The sequence below is a fragment of the Struthio camelus genome, chromosome 17 (assembly GCF_040807025.1).
Source record: "Struthio camelus isolate bStrCam1 chromosome 17, bStrCam1.hap1, whole genome shotgun sequence".
Lineage (NCBI taxonomy): Eukaryota > Metazoa > Chordata > Aves > Struthioniformes > Struthionidae > Struthio > Struthio camelus.
In genome coordinates this window covers 15244975-15262757 of record NC_090958.1, presented here as the reverse complement: position 1 = coordinate 15262757, position 17783 = coordinate 15244975, and the positions used below count along the sequence as shown (strand labels likewise).

The 17783-nt window shown below is 40.1% G+C and overlaps 1 protein-coding gene across 1 annotated transcript in view; it reads left to right on the top strand.

Annotated features, from left to right (window-relative positions):
• Window positions 1-275: 275 nt before the first annotated feature.
• TMEM132C (transmembrane protein 132C) overlaps window positions 276-17783 on the top strand; it is a 224707-nt gene continuing 207199 nt past the window's right edge. The window contains exon 1 of the mRNA XM_068911183.1: window positions 276-676. Within this exon, the coding sequence (XP_068767284.1) occupies window positions 535-676 (142 nt within the window). The 5' untranslated portion in view covers window positions 276-534. The remainder of the gene's footprint in view (window positions 677-17783) is intronic.

The window sequence follows — 17783 nt, the reverse complement described above, 5'->3', positions numbered from 1 at the left end:
GCCGGCCGCGGGTGCCTGTGCGGGTGTCCGTGTGGGTTTTCCCCCTGATTGGAGCACGTCCTAGTTCATCCCACAGGTTACCGCCTCCGCCGGGTGATGGGGTTTTGCTTCACTCCCCCCCCTCCCCAACCACCTCAGAGAAAAGTCTCTGCGCGCCTTTGCCGGCGGCCCCGAGATAAAGGCACGGGAAGCGCGGCCGCGCGAGCGGCGGCCGCGGGCAGACCCAGCCCCTGCGGCTCCCCCCGGCTCTGGGACCTTCCCCGCCCTCCGCTCGCCCGCTGGAAAAGTTTTAGCCCGGGGAGCGCGGTGGCGCTGGCGGCGCTCCTGTCAGCCCCGCGCCGCCGCCGGCCCGCCATGGGCGCTGCCCCCCCGGCCCGCTCCCGCTCCCGCCGGCGTTAGGGCAGGGCAGGCGGGGGGCGAGGTGAGGCGAAGGGGGCCCGGACCCGCGCGGGGCCGAGCCGGCATGGAGAGGAGCCCGCCTCGGCGCTGAGCGGGCTGCCGCCCCGCGCGGAGGTGCGCGCGTGAGGCTCGGCCATGGCGCGGGCGGCGTCGACGGAGCCTCCCGGAGCGGCGCCCGGGACGTGCGGCCGTGGGCTCGGCATGGCGGGGGCTGGCCGCGGCGGCGGGCCCCGCTGCCCGGCTGTCAGCCTGCTCCTCGGAGCCCTGCTCTGCAGAGGTAAGCGGCAGGCACTTGTCGCCGGCGGCGCCGCGCGGGGGGGAGCCTCCCCGGGCCCTGCTGGGGCCGAAAGTAAGAGGCACCAGTTGATCCACGGACTGCCCCGGCTGCTTTGCAGCCACCCAGGCACTGACTGAAGCTCCTTCCTAAGCGAGCTTCATGTTTTCCACCGTAGCAGCATGTGAACGAAATTACTTCTTCTTCCTCCTTTCCCCTTTGTCCCTTTTTCTTTAAGTCCTCTTTCTGTTACTGCCGTTTTAAAATCCCGAAATCCCCCCCCCCCCCCAATTTTTCCTCTCATGTGCGTTAAGAAACCTTGCAAGTTTGCTTTTGAGTGATACGAGAAAACAGGGAAAGTTTCCTTTCCTTTTGCCTGAAGATGTATTTGCAAATAATATTGTTAGTTATTGCATTGTAATACTGGGATCTTCTCTATGGGAGAGAGTGTCCCGGTTTGGAACAGAGTTTGTGGAGGGGTGAGAAAATTATAAGATGCACTAGTAATACAGCAGCAGCGTTAAGGTTGTGGAATAACCTGCTTTAGCTGATGTTGGAGTTGTGCAATAATAGCTTTAGAGAACGGGCAGAAAGCCTGTTACCCGCACTGGGCACGCTGCTTGTGATCTTGCTGCGGTGAGGAAAAGGTTTGTGTCAGCAGAGAGGTCGCTTGAGTGGTCCGATGGTCTTTCCATCGCTGAGCTTCTGGGATCACGGAGCACCTCTGGCAAAGGCAAATCTTCTCTGAAGTGATGCAGGAATGGGAATTGTGGCGTGTGCATGATCCAAACAGGGTTTATTTGCACAGAATTGTAGGTGACTGTCATGTCTCCACACTTCCCAGTTCTTGCTCAGACCATGGTAATTGTGGATGTAATTTTATAAAAACAGCCACCCCCTTCCTCTTCTGGGGGAGGGAAACTTCTAAGCCCTTTGTAATTCTGTTGTTGTCATCCCTAACAACAGAAAATCGTTTTGCTTTTTATCCTGTTGCTGTTATTGGTGCTGCTTGACTGAAATAAGAAGATTACTAATAAAAGACTCTTCACTGTTTAGTTTGTTTCAGTCCAGTCCTGCCAACCTCTTTTGCAGGGTAGTTGATTGTAGAGGCAGCCATGAGATACACAGAAGTACCTCAAGAGTGAAGCAAAGGCCAAATCAGTGGCAATTCGTAAAGGGACTTTTCCCAGATTGGTAGGGAAAACAAAGTGCCTGGCAGAAAAGTGCATGGCTTGCTCAATGCCAGTCATTTTAATATAGTACATTAAAATTAATGGACATCCCAGTGACTCAACATGCTGTAAAAGTGCTGATGTGAGGAATCTAAAATATGGGATTCTGTTTTGATTGCTGCAGTCTGGAGGTGAGAATTATATTAGCCTCCTGCTCACCTTCAGAGACTGCAGGAGATTCAGACTTGTAAAGCGGATCTTGTCTGTCTTCTAGAGCAGGGCATCTCTCCCACCACACTGCTTTGACAGCCACAAATCTTCTAAAATAAGCATTTGTGTTAGAATTAATAGAGTGAGGCACCAGGATGTGGACTTTTTCTATGTGAAAACTCTTTTATAAGAGAGAGACCTGTAGGTTACACTTCTTAAAGGTGGGAGAAAGTGCTACAGCGAGAGGTTATAAACAACCAGACCTCGTTAAGCCATTTCTCTCTGCTGGAACCTGGGTTAGTGTTGACTAAACCATGCTGTAAAAAAAAAAAGTCAGTAGCGGTACCAGAGCTAGCCACCACCAGCAGCAGCTGCCGCGAGGTTCTGGGCCATGTTCTTTGAAAATAAAAGAGGAAAAAATATTAGTTTCCCGCAGAGAAGTAAAGCAAAGCTTCTGAGCAAGGAATTTGCCTCTCAGCATTGCTGTGCACAGTATGATTTAGAAAAGAGCCAGTTAATTAAACTTATTTAATAAGGTGTTTGTGTGGTTTCCTTGTGAGGCCTTAACAAGTGTTTCATTGGCTCTCCCCTTGTGTATTTGCACTCTTTTTGTTGGCATGTTAGGATAGTGATTGTTCTTGAGAGCTAAAGTTCAGCTAAATGAAAGCTACTTTCTAGTTCACAAGCAAAAGGTTTGTAAATGTGCTGAGAAACTTACTGCTATAGACAAGTTGTCATTTATTATTTAAAGAGCTATATTTACTTCTCTGAACTCATTAACATCTCTTATCAGGCCTGAATTTTTAAGAAAACTCTCCCGAAATGTTGCCTTAGGCTTCAGTGGGGCATTATACTGCAGTTGTTTTCTGGCTAATAACGTTAATTCATTCAATCTTAAGGAAGAAGCTTGGTATTTAATTTAAGCCATGCCTCTAGTCAGACCAAGTTGTTTGTTATTTGTTTATTTTTTTAAAAAGAATGCATAAGTGCTTCCGCATCTAGGTACGTGCACGTGCTTTACATACTAATTATTGGATGGCTGTGTTCTAGGTGGAGTGTGTGTGGGTAAAATCGTATTTACGTAAGTAAATCCCAAGTGTATATATATATATTCCTTTCAGGAAATGACCTCTCTCAGCAAAGTGCTAATGCATGTGCTTAAACCTCTTTATAGGCAACAGGAGGTATTCATGAGCTTGAAGTTAGGTACCTGCCCAATTGTTTTCCTGAATCAGAGCATCAAGTGTGCAGATTTATTGTACTATATAACATGTAGATAACTGGGAATTCTAAGTTTCAGATTTGCTGTGAGCTAGAACAAGAATTGTAGAAGCTGGAAATATAGAACGTAGTGAGTAAGTCCTAAAAATGAGTTCAAGGATGCACAACCAGTTATCTACATATTATATAGTAAAATAAATCTGCGCACTTGATGCTCTGATGCTCTTGAACATGAACAGCAGTCAAGTGTGCATGGAATTACCTGAATTTTGGGCACTCATAATAGTGTTTGTGCAAAATGCATATGTAGTTGTGCATCCAGAGGCTGGCATAGCAGCTGCTTTGGTTCTGTGCCCATTTATACCACAATTGTGTGATATAAGTCCTCGTTTTAGTTAGTGGTATGAGAACTGACGGAGGATCTTTATTTTAATATCATTTCATTCCAGTTTTAGACTTGTCAAGCAGTAGAATTTTTATAACTTATTTTGGAGGTTCAATAGCATGGTATACCTCAACATTATGAAAAATATCCTGCTTTTCCTATTTCTTAATTTCATCCCATTAGTGTTAGCTAAGAACACAGCAGGGACTTGCTTTTTGTTAAATTATAACAGCATAGAGTTTTATGAGTGGATAATGTCTTCTGCATATAACTTTCAAAATGGAATAGTCTATTAATATACTATTAATATTCTAATTTATCTTGTTTTCATATTTTGTAGTAGATCTTACAGTTTGTTGGACACCATACTTACCTAGTGAAGTACATAGCAGTTGCTGTGTTGTAAATAGCTGTTAAAAATACTTCTAATTGCACATCTGTGTGATAGAAAAGTGATTACAAGTATGGCATGTTTTGTAATATATAATACGTGGCTGGCTCTTGAATTGTGTAACTAAGTATTCATATGAAATAAGGTAATAAATAGCACACCATTAAGCTTTCTTAAATTGCTTAATATTAGTAAGTATTGGCAAAATATATTTGTTGAGATTAAACGATAGGGATTTTCTTGAGATTTGGGATTTAGTTTTGTTTTTTTTTTTTTCCTTGTATCAACTGAAGAAGCAGTAGGTCAGCACCACTGAAAATTGAACTTGTAATGAATAGCTAGAAACTCTCTGAGTAATGGTAAATTTCCTGGAATTGTTGGCATCCAAACTTTCTAATGGTAAGAGTTTTCAAGGAAGTGCCCCATTGCAGGGAAAGGAGCAGTTCATGTTTGAGCTGTTCTTAACTGCAGTTAGGGTCATGTTGCACTTCAAGGCAGTTAGTCTAGAGATGACAAATGGATTAAGGAAAGTTTGAAATCTTCGGTGTATGATCATGCAACTGAAGAAGAGTCATATGTGTTGCACTGTGGTGTAGTTTTCAAGTCTGTGGTAAACCCTTTGAGGGTATTTGCTCATATGCTGCATGCCAATTAGTGCTGCCACACTAAGTCTTTGGCAGTGGTTCACATCTAACAGGCAACACAGATGTGTCATAGCTATTGAGTGAAGCAAAAAACATGATAAAAGATGTGAAAGCAAAATGGCCACAAGTTGAGAGAACGTGGAAGAAGGGTGTAAAGACAGTAATTGAAAATTATCTGCTATGGATACTAGGAAGCTAAACTGAGGATGGAAGACAGAGAAGAGAAACAAATATGGTGGGTGACTTATGAAAATACGATTCATTCCTCAGTTTGAAGGAGACATACTCGGTAGATTTGGCGCCAAAAAGGAATGCGGATTTACTGAAAGGGAAGCTGCATAGCAGGAATCAGATCTTGGCCTCTAGTGCCAGGGATCCCGCTGACTTGCTGTCTTGAGTTGTGGTCAGTCATTTTGCTCTTGCTCCTGGTCCGTCTTATCCACTGACATTGTGGTTTCATTGGTGGAAGACTTGATTCTTGCTTTGTCCAGTGGGACCTTTTTATTTTTTTCAATCATCAAAACACTACTGTGATACAAATGCAGGTAATGTTCTAGGATGCCATAAGGTGTTAACTTAAGGCGTTTCACTGAAATGATACCTCCTTCCTAGTGATATGCAGTAACTTATTGGCCAGCCAACTTGCCTTGTCTGGTTCAAACTCTGTTGTCCTGTCTTGCTCTTGCAGGCCTGTCTCCTTTATATTTTATTCAGTCTTTCTACAGACTCAGTACCCTAGAAAAAACAGTTTCGCAGTGTTCAGCTCTTCAAACAGTTGTACTGTTTTGTGTTCTGTGGACTGGCTCAGGCTCTAGTGACAGATGTGACCCTTTTGAAACAGGGACGGACAAATGGTGCATTGAAAGTTCATAGCTTCTGCAGTCTCGTCACTTAAAGGTATCTGGTAAAAGCCTGCGGATGCTCTAGCTTTGGAAATAATTTTACTCCAGTAGCGCCTGTGTCCGTTTTAGTTAGTAAATGGAAATACTCTCTCTTTATCTATTTGTGCACATATTTTTGGGTCAATGCACAGCCTCAGGGCATCATTTTTCTTTTCTACTGTATCAAGTGGAATGACCCAGAGAGTCTACTCTTCTATTTTCTTTGCTATTCTAAAGCATATTAATCTGTTGAGCTTGAATTCCATAAACAAAGTGTCATCCCCATCACTAAAATTACAGGCGTCTTTGCACTACTGGTCAATTAGCTGAACTTTTCTTTAGGGAAGTACGTTTTGAGTAAGTGGTTCTTTGCCACTACACTTCAGAAATGTGCTAATGTCTCGCTATTGCATCACTGACATCTTGGGTCAGTAACTTTGTGCTTGGAGACAGTGTTTTCTGGCATTTCTTCTTTTGCTTGAATAACACAGATCACGCTAATCGCAGCTCCGCTGTCATTATCAAAAGTACTGTGCAGTTTCAGCAGCCTGACAAATGTAAACAGCTAGACAAGCCTCCTTAAGTGGACGCTGCTTTTATTATATACTGCAGTAAGAATTTAATCTGGTTTTAGCATCCGCTAGTGTTACAAGTGTCATGTGTAAGGTCAAGCACCCTTTTTGTTAATTGTTCCTTCTAGTATAACGTTTTCCACTTTTACAACAGTTATAAAAGATCCAATTTTGTACAAGAATAGTGTGAAATTTGTAGTATTTTTGTAGTATTTTTGTCATAAGTTCAGAAACTAAGAGAGAGTGGAGCCCTATCCATTAGTTTCTGTTGTGACCAGAATTTGTGCGTTCAGGTTTTTTTTGTCGTACGTGTTGCTCTTCAGGGATCCCCAGACTTGCAGCAGTGGGAGACTGAGAATTAAGCGAGTTGGCCTTTTCAATAATTTGAGGCAAACACTTAAATCAGAGAACAGCGGTTAGGAATCTGACACTTATATGAAAACCTTGACGTTAAATAAATAAGAAGGTAAAGGGGTATGAGAGTTTGCTCAGTTATGAAAACAGACTTTTACAAAAATGTTTATACATTTGGATGGAACAAATCCTTAATGGTCTCTTGAGCACATATAAAAGCCATTTTTACTGTGCATTAAGAGGAAGTCTTAAGTAAATAAAAGGTATGCAGAAATCCCATGATATTGGTGTAACAGAGGGGTTGGTCAGCTTAGTTTTTGCTCTTTGTTAACTGTTACATGGAATCATAGAGTTCAGAGGCTGAGAAATAGCTACCAGTACCTCTAATGTTATATTACTTACACAATCGCTCTATTTTTCTGCTTGATAAAATTTTCCAACTGATTAGTGTTTCTTTTGGAAATATTTCTTAAATTGATATAATTTACAAAATAGAATGGGAAAAAAGGCTAAACAATTTACTTTGTTTTTTATTTGTGCTTTCATCTAAATGAATTTTACGTTATTTTTCATTCAGGTAACTATATTTCACTTCAAATTATCATTTTGACTTCCACTAAATGTATCCAAATGTGGATTGGTAATAGCATGTATACTGTGTAGAACATATTGTTAGTATTTTCTAGTATGTTGTTTCAATTTTACAAAATGAATCATCTCTGTATTATTACTATGGAAAGGTTTGTCATTCCAAAGAACCTTTGAAAAGAATTTTGATTTTACATAACAATTTAATTTCATCCTCTGACTTAGAATGAAGGTAAACTTAAACTTTAGCGTTTCTATCCTGCTGAAATTCCATTTTATAGCCAGTTATATTGCCTGAGGGTGCAATTCCTCGCCAGTTTAAGCCAATGTAAATCAGTGCTGTCAGGTTTCTGGTTCCTGCCCTCTCCTAAGCTGAGCAACTTGATTTACCCATCCTCCTTTTGTACCAGCAATGGTATGTCTCTGATTCCTCTATAAGCTGCTTCAGGGAGATAAAACACGTTTTTAAAAAAATATTGGCTTGTAGGAGGGTAAGTTTATGTCAGCTTGGGATCAACTGACTGCTTGTACAAGCAAAAGAGGATGGGCCCAAGTAGGGGAGGGACAGCTTAAACAATTATGGCACTGCAGTCTAACACTTAGGGCGGTGTGGCTTTAATTTGTTTATGTGGAACATAGTAAGAAGAGATTGTTTTGGGAGTTGCTTGCGTTATATATACAGTGCAGGATATTAAACACTGAGAGGTTAGAGAACATGAGAGGCACTTGGAGGCACTATACAGCTTTGATTTCTGTACTAGGTGTTCTCTTTTTTTCTTGTTGATCCTTTTTTTTTTTTTTTTTTTAACAAATAAGTGATGCTTGCGTTAAAATATCTCCGTACTCCCATGCAGATAGAATATAATTTTTAATGCTTAAGTTAGAGTTGTTTTCCTGAAATAAAACTAAAAATATTAAAACTTTCATGCACTGTTATTACAAACAGGACTAGTAGCACTGCTTGTTATAAGTGTCATTAAAAGACTTTGGTTTTAGTTTCTTAAGTTTTCCAAGCATTAACTGTTTCAGCTAAAATACTCTGTGCCAAGCATCTGCTTCTGATTGAATATTTTTCTTTTTTCAAAACTTCAGTCAAGAGTTCAATGGTTTACAAGAACAAAGCTAGCTGGGGACGGGGGGAGGAGAGAGAAAAAGTGCCAGTACTTACTTACTGGGCTGTTACAGCATGTTTATTTTGTGCACTCATCTTCAGTGTTTCCTCAGATGGTGTTGTATTTGTGCTGGTGGAGAGGGTAATTATGCCTTATCAGTCTTCAATCTTTTAAACCTAATTCATTTTTGCAAGACCTGAATTTTTTTTTTCTTTTTAATTTCATATCTCTGTAGAAAGAGCCAGAATGTTTGTTTGCACTCTGTAGAATCAAATGACTTATCACTCTGCTGGCATGAAATAAGGAGAAGCAAATACAATAAATAACTACTGTGGAGAAGGCAATACAGTATTGACTTCCCAGTACCTGTTAATTTTCACTGATCAAAACATCAAGGAAAACAGACTGAATAGGGTTGCCTGTTAGTGAGGCTGAACTGTTGCTTGTAAACTCTGGGAGTGTTCCTGTTTTGCACTGGATTTATTTAAAAACTCCCCCAAAAGCAAATTGTATTACACTTTAGTCAGACTTCCTAGTGAGTTTAGGTTGTCACTCCTCAAATGTTTCTGCATTTTCAATGATTAGATCAATTTAGGATTTCCTCTGTATCTGCTCTGCTCTTCTAGTTGGTACTCTATTTAGTACTTGATGTTGCTTTTCACAGCTCCTGATGTGCAACAGCAGACTTGTTAGATGGAGAAGGTGCTTTTCTTTTTCTGCAGCTGTAATACAAGATTCGAACTTGAGTCATACAGCAGCTATGAGCGTCTCCATGGACAGCATGACTAGAAAGGGCTCCAAATTTTGTGGAGGTAGCATCTGTGGCATAAAATGCTTGCTTAATGAATTTCCATGTGAGATACTTTGTACAAGTTGTGGAATTAATAGTCAAAGAGAGCTGTAAATGCCCAATGTAAGTATAAAGCCTGTGCCTCTTGTAAAAGCTGATATGATGCTACCTGAGTTGCTCTTTATTCTTGACTGGTCCCTCGTGAATCTGTCTTGGTATGTCTTTGAGTCTCACTGCTTCAGGTGACAAAGCATACTGTTTAAAAAAAAAGTTTCAATTAGCAAAGTGACTCTAATAGCTACGTGTTCTCCATCTTAGCTTTTAAAGGTGTTCGCAAAGGGCTGTCTTTTATGCGAAGACACTTTTGAACTGATGCTGCTTTTAACGCCTTTTTGCTTCTCCAGTTCATCCCACTGACAACTTCAGAAGGAAATGTATTAATAGATTTCAGAAATAGGGAACTCTCTTCCCACAATGATGCCCTCTTGTCATTCCATCTCAGAGGGAAAGGGATTTTTTACAAGGAAGAACAAGATACAATGAGCAGGATCCCTTGGTTCCTTTATTAATTTCCCCTCCAATTGAGGTGCAAACGTGAATGCTTTGGTAACCTCTCTCTGATTTAATTTGGTCTTCTGTAAAATGGGTGCGACTATAGCACTTGCTTATGTTTTGTTATCGTAATGTGGGTAGGAAAAATATTTTCTTCTTTGGGGTGAAATTGCACATTCTTTTTACAGTAACATCTGCAGCTGATTAATGTGAGTTACTACTGTTTCAGTTTTACCCAGGGAAAAAAAAAACACCTTGATCTGAGATCAGTGTCACATAATGGCACTCAGCAGTTCACTGGAGCTGCTCGTTAGCTTATGGAATCAGTCCAAAAACGATGACTAAATATATCATGCTTTGGAACATGAGTGAGATGGTAGAAGGAATTTTTCTAGTTTTGTATGGCAGTGTGGAACCAGTCTCTTCTCCTTGGAGCATCACAGGAAGTCTGTGGTTGAAAGGAGAGTGCTGCTCTCGAAAGACAAATGAAAACACCTACAGTGCAGTGTCCATCTGGAAGGTCTTATTTATTACGTTTAAGCAGTTACTCGGAGAACTGTAGATTCAGGGCACTGCTTTGGTACTTTCCTGGGTCAAATTTGGATGTCACTATATTTCAGACTTGAAGCTTCACAGGTCCTCAAAGCTTTAGGCTTCCATTGAAATTTTCTCTTGGTTTTGAAAACTCCTTTAAAATCAAATTAGCTGTAGTAACGAAACTGTGGCACTGTAGTTGGAAGTATCAGATGACATTTAAACATGATCATGTAGCGCTAAAATGTCAGAACTGATTTGAAGTAAAATATCATGTCTTTAGGCAATATCGCTCAGGAGGGTCACAATATGCAAGTATCCTCTTTGAAGAATAACTTTGCATTGATTTTTCTTTTAGTTCTGTTTGGGAAGGGGAAAAAATTGCTTTTGTAAGTAGTAGTGATCTATAAAGTTGGGGTTAACTCTACAGTTCTGATGGCATAGAAAATTTTGGATCCTGACCTAGACCCTGAAATGTCTCTCTTAACTTTGTTTGTTGGCTGAATCAAACTAACCGTGCTCCATATGCACTTAAACTTTGGGAATGTTCTGACCTTTTTTTGTACCGTGTGGCTCTTGTACCTGCTCTCTTCATTTGTCATTTAATAAGAGTGTGTCAGATTGAATCCCTGGGGTCACCAGTGCTTATTAGTTTTTCTTGGCTTTTGTAATTCATTATTGTGTGACTGTGGACTCTTCTGGGGAAAAAAATTAGATTTTAGTGTTAGACCTTGTGCGTAAATTAACTGCCAAGATGCTAGCGTAAACTAGTCAAGTTCTAGCTCTTTTATAATGAATGATATGTTTCATGGGTGAAATCCTGACTCTACTTAATAAGAGTTTTGCCATTCATCACAGTTTCAGCCCACATATGTATTGGTCTGTATATCTACCAATTCATGGCTGCTTGCTGAAGTGTCCTCACTCTACCTCGTTTTGCTACGCAGTTTGTCTCCCTATTAAAGGGAACATATTGAATGAAGAGAACGTTCTTAGTGCTATTCACAGGCAGAGTTTTGTATGAATTCTTCTTTTACGGCATTTACGTAGCCACTTACTGGAAAAGGGGACCTAGTTAAGGTGCCAGATATAATTTGGCACTGCTAATTATACTGTCAGAGTTGAAGTGATGTTTGGAAGTCAGTGTCCCCCTCCCATTAGTCTGCATTTATAAGTGGTAGGTGCAATTTGAAAAAAAAAACTATTTCAGTATACTTAAGAGAAAATGTTTAAAACACTGCATTTAAGTTTGTATGTTCAAATAACTTAAAATAGATTTAATCTAGATTATATGACTGTTGCAAGCAAAGGAGTTGAAATATGTTTATGTTTGCTTATTACCTTGGGGTGGAAACAAACAAACAAAAAAAAAAGTAACCAGTGGTTTGAGTTATACCACCCTGTGTTTTGCAATAGCCCTGCACAGGGTTTTAGGTGGCACAGAAGGAAGCTCAGATACTTTGGTGGAAGTTTTGTCAGCACAGCCGTTGCTCATTTTATTTATGGTTTCATTGAATAATATTTAGTTCATGTAGTGCCTTCTGTTTTCATCTAACCTTTGCTGCTCCTGGATGTTAGCCTTATTTTCTACCTTTTATAGCTGAGGAACATGAAAAAGGAGTGAAAGAAAGGACAATATTTTTCACTAGTAGTCTGTAGAATTTGGATGCTTTAGCTCTTCGATAGTTGTGGTTAGGGGTTGAAATTTGCTTAACTTTGGAGGGTCAACTGTGTTGCTCCCATTGCAGTCATTGGTGATTTGATCAACAGTCCGTGGTGTTCAGGAGTATGATTAATCTGACCAAATGCAGATGTGTGCTTCAGAGTGAGGTGACTTACTCTCTGGATTTCATTTAAGAGTGTTGGCTGCGTCGTTGCTCCCACCGTCGTGAGCGAAAACTCACAGAATGGCTGAGGTTGGAAGGGACCTCTGGAGATCATCTGGTCCGACCCCCCTACTCATGCAGGGTCCTCTAGAGCACATTGCCCAGGATCGCGTCCAGGCGGGTTTTGAATATCTCCAGTGGAGGAGACTCCACAACCTCTCTGGGCAACCTGTTCCAGTGCTCAATCACCTACACGTGAACATTTACGTTATAGCATGATAAATGAAGGCAAGATTAATTCAACCTATGTAAACTATTTTCAAAGAGCAGATGTGCCTGTAACCTCTGTTAAGTGGTCAGCACTTTCTGGAAAATCATCCAATTAGGCCAGATTCATACTCAAGCTTAAGTGTCTAAATTAAGATCCTATTTACGCTGTTCCTTTAGTCATTAGAGAGAGAGAAACGCTTCCAGAGGGTGATTCAGACCCCAAAAGTGCCTTTATTCCTCCATCAGTTTTATAGAAGAATTTGGACAAATAAGATCCAAACTTAGATGCCTCAGTTATGTAAGATGAATCTGGGCCTATATGACGACATTTGGGCACACAACAAAAACTCCCCAAAATTGGAGAAGTAATGAAAAATATGAATGTTTGATCTTGTGTGACCTGTCAGTCAGCACAGAATATAATTCATTCTACTTAGCCTGAATGTCTTAAACAAGTGAAAATATGAGAAATTGCATGCTCTTGGTGATGTTCCGACTTGTCATGTGGACAAAACAATGATACGCATTTCACATGTCATTATTTTATATTGCTGATTTTATTATTTGATAAGAATTCTTTAATGTTTTTTACAAAATGTAGGTAAAATGAAGGCTCCCTTTCATGTCTTTTCCAATGATTACTTTAAATCCTTGTAACCCTACTGGAAATTAAAAGTCTTCTTTCAGCAGCGTTCCTCTTTTAGGAGAGGACTCTGAAGGAACATTGAACTGTTTTAGATTTACAGGAGACAGGAGATAAATGTGAGGGGGATGTGAATCCACGAGTACCGTGACATGAGGCAGTGTTTATATTTAATGTTTTCAAAGGGGTGCGCCTGTTGTCAGCAAAGCATCAGAAAGCATCTCCTAGTTTAGTCTCCTTGATCAATTGATTAAGGAACAAACAGTTTACCCTTTGGCTGATTTCTGAAGAGGATCAGAAATTAAAGATGGCTGAAAAGAAGAGATATGTAAACTTGTATTGCTAACCCACTCATATCATAAAGTTCAGAAGGTGATTTAAATTCACGTGCTGTCAGATTTGCCTCATGCTACTGAGAGGTTGGTAGAGTTGAAGCAAAACCAGTTATCCAGTAGACAAATGAGATGAAAAGGGGGGAAATCCAGACATACAGAGATTATTAAAACAGCTCAAATGGAACAGATATTTTAATGGTATACATAAATCTTTGGTTCGGAGTGGCATACATATTTTTAAAGCTCCTCTTAATTTCATTTACTTTTGCCTTAAATATGTTACTAGACATGCACAGGACAGGATAGAAAAATGAGACAAAAACCTTTAGAAATGTTTCTTTGCATTACACTTTAGGGGACATGTCTGGGAAGCTCACTTCTCTATTGTCTGTTTTCTGACTGCTTTAGAGAACCAAATCCACAAAAGCGTACAATCAGATGCACGATCCAACTTTCCGCCTACTTGGAAAGAGAGCTGTGGATTCCCAGCCTGTGATCTGTGTTAATTTCTGATCTTTGAAGAAATATCCTTGAGTTTATATTGAGATTTAGATTCTGTACTAATGTGGCATAAATGTAAATAGCGCTCTACATAGATTGGAAGAGAATGGTTTAAGGTTTGACTATGAATTTGTCTTGCCACATTTCAGATTTTACTTCCTCTTAACTGAAAATGAAATCAAACAGTGTGAACTTTAAGGAAACTGTTTTGAAGAAACAGAAAATGTAGACACATGGAATACTCCGAATATGAAGATCCAGTGAAGAAAGATTTCTTCACTGGAAAAACTAACTCTAGTGGGTTTACTAAGCAACACTTCAAAGCAGTTTAAGGAGATTAAAGGTCTGTGGTCTAATTCATTGCATATGTGATGTTTCCTAATAGCACACAGTGTTATATCAAAAAAGAAGTCAGGGAAGTGCAGTAAAATGGGGGTTTTTTTTGTCTCAATAGTTTATAAAAATGATTATAGTCACAAGTTTTCATCTGACTTGTTGTAGGTATCTGTATATCAGAAAATCACATCCAGGTTACAATTGTTCAGCACTTCTCATTATAATACCACCCCACCCCCACCGCTCCCCCCTCCCCCCCCCAAAAAAAAAGTGACTTTATCAAGCTGTAACAGCTCTAGCTGAAGTTTTCCATGCTGCATATTTTCTGACTGATTTGGGAAAGTTCATTGAAGTGGTTCAGTTGTTTCCAAGAACAAAGCCAGCTAGAAATCCAGAGTTCTAGCCAGCTAGAAGTGTTTCAGTAAGCAACGCTAGTTGGGTTAAATCCTGTGATTTTTTTTCACTGTTAGAGGAAAAGATAGGTGATATTTTCCCTGATCTCTTTCTGAAGTGGTGACAATATATGAGTGCCAGTGTTCGTTTTTAATAAGTAAGATTCATGACTGGAGATAACAGGAACATGTTTCCAGGAGTTTTATTCCAGCATTAAAAAAAGCAGGGCTAAAAATACTTTTAAATTTGTTTTTATGCCATATAGGTTTTGGGCTAATTCCATAAAAAAATCCATTCAAAGTTGCCAGAGTTCTAAGTCTGAAAGTTGCGTTTAGTCTGTTCTAAATGTGAACTTGAGAGAGTGGCAGTTAAATTAGCTGAAAACCTTGTCTTTGTGGTGGGTGCTGCATCTCAGATGCAGGAAGCTTTGTACAGATTTTGCTGGGTATGTTGCTCTTAACTTTCATAAGTTGCTGTGGGCCCAGGTTCCAGGGCAAAAGCTGTGGAGCCACAGAGGCTGTCCCACTTGTTCTGAAAATGCCTCCTTCTATTCCATTTCATGCAGAAAAGGAGGACGCAATCTCATGGGATGACAAGGATTAAGGAACAGGTGGTTATCTGCAGGACTGCTGTCTCATTTTGTTCACAGGATGGATAGGTTCCTGGGAATAAATCTTGTTTTTTATACTGAAGGAGGTTATTGTCTGTGGATTTGCACTTCATTTGTAACAGAGGTTGGAAGGTGCATAGATGTTACGGATTCCAGTACGAGTTTAACGTCTGAATCTGTACAGAGAGGAACTTGGCATTTTTGAGTATAAACAGCCTCTGTGGCTGTCACTGTTTCTCATACTCAATGTTGGTGACAGCATCCTAGAACACATTTTTAATAGCACCTCAAAGATCACATGATTGTCCTCATGAGCCAAGTGCAAAGTACAGAAGGAAGACAGAGGATGTCTGGTTTCGAGCATCTGATGTTATCTCGCAAACTTCCCTTGGCAACTGGTACTCTATTTTCTGAATCTTTATTTACCGTAGCCAGACAAACTGGATAAGTTTACAGGTTAACCTGCATGTCATGGAAGATATAGAGACTGTAGAAAGAGAAAGGTGATTAAAGCAGTTTAGTAAGATCTGGAAAACTAGATTCTGTTCTTGCTCCTGACACACATTTAATGTTATGCTTGAAAAGTGCATATTTTTGTTAAGCGTTCAGTTTTTGCATAGCTGTCTCTAAAGATAGCAAGAGATTCGCTGTGAACTTGCGCAAATACTGTATTCTTTAGAAGATCAAGCCAAAGGTTTCCTAAATTAGGCATCTGTATTAACAGATGCTTCTGAGAGTACAGTTGCTATTTTTGCTGTACTGCAGGTTATCCTCTTACAGTAAAAAATTCTGCTCTAGAAAAGCATTGTGAAAGTGAAAGTATTAATGTTTTGAAGTGCTCTGTATAGTACTGTGGCAAGCAGCATAAAAAGCTTATCAGAATATTAATAATTCAGTGCAACACATATATTGTGTCTTGAATTAGTACATGGGGTCATACATAACAATAAAGAAGTGGTGAGCAGCTGTCTATTCCATTAGCATTAAGGCAGAAGTTCTTTGGAAGAAATAATATGTCATTTAAAGGCTACTTCTTAATGCATATGTATGTGGGGATGAATTAAGTTTAAGTGTGGATTTCCTTATTACTTTTTTAGTGCTTGACTTGGCAAACTTCACATTCTTTTTTGTGAGGGAACCTTCTGGCTCGCTGTAGGCTGTTCCTGCTGCTTTTAATATCCTTTGAGATTGATTCATGGAGTGCCAACATCTTGAGCTGTGGAAGGAGAGTGAGAAGCGTGAAGAAAGTCCCTGGATACATGGGAATGGATTTGAACTCAGATTCTTTCAGTGCTGCTTTGTGCCGAAAAAAAACATCTTGTGGTTCAAAGACCCTTTCTTTACCTGACTGGGGGAAATCCAGTAATTCAGTCACTTCCATTTTGTTTAGAAACTGACAGTGTCAGTTAGCAAAGAATGTAAAAGAGAGAGCATTTGGATATGGTTTATTAGAAGGATATCTTAGGGAACGTAAAGAGGTTTGTCAGGTAACTTTTGGACTTACCTGTATGTAATAACGACTTTGAGAAGATTTCTGTGGGCAGGTGAACTTAAGAATGCTTTTGTATTATTGTCATTCAGGAGGTGAACATCCTGGTGTTGGATAGGCCAGGGTATGTTTACTTTTCGTCACAGGAGAGTGAACTTGTGAGGAAAGAGAAGAAAATGCAAGTTCAGTGGAACTATTTTAGACTACTTGGTGCATCTGCAGGGGAAGGAGGTGGACCCGCCACACAAACGGATCAGAGGAGTGCATATTTTGGAAATCTACCAATTGCAGAGGTAATGGAAAGAAGGGCCTATGACTGCGCTTGGCTTCATTTCATTAGCTCTTTGAACAGAGTGCAGGAAAAAAGAAAATCAACCATTTGTTTCCCTATAAACTAGTTAAAGGTGGCCCTGTTTCTGGCTTGCTGCATGTGCTTCTCTGAGGTGTTTCAGAAGTATCTGATTTAGGAACACTTTCATAAGATGATTTTAGTAGCTTTCAGCTGAGATAAAGCAGCAGAAACTGTATACAAATAAATGATAGACTTTTATGTGTCACTTAACTGACCTGTGGGAAGGGATAATAATGGCTCCTTAGGGGTGTATGCTGAGAAGTTAGGATCTAATTCCATTCATCCCATGGCAGCAGAGTTATCAAGCCTCAAGTTGTAGCTTTGCTCTTGCCGAGATCAGTGAACTTGGTATTGGACTTGATCTGGAAGCATTCTTGTCTCTCCATTGATTGTAGGGAGAGCTAAAGGAGACAGACTTCAGACACTAAGGGATTCCACAGTATTTTACTGCTATCAGGGAATGTGGGCTCAACACATTGCAAAAGAGTCTCAACACCTTTATGGTCAAGAATGATGCTGACCCATGGGATTGATGAGGAAGTGGTCAAAACTATAAGACCTACTCCTAATTTCTAATCCGATGTATTTTCTTTTTTTAGCTCTGCATTTAAACTTTTATTCTTCTCTTCAGGCTCCTACAATAAAAAGCAGTCAGAGTTCTTTTAAGAGCTGGCTTGGTAAATGCTCTGGCAAATTAAGCTATTAAGAGTGGAGCAGAGAGAATCTATTTACAGATTTTAAATGTGGTGGTTAATGTTTTGAAAATGGCCTCATCTGCTGTTTATGTTATTATAAAAAGAAATTCCTGGGGTATCTTTCCAAAGAAGAAGGGGGGAAGGGAAGACGGAGATACCAATGGTCTATGAAAAACAAAGCAAAACTAACCCCAAATCCAGCAAAGAGATTGGATGCACCATTTTAGATTATAAAACCCTGACTGAGATCCAGA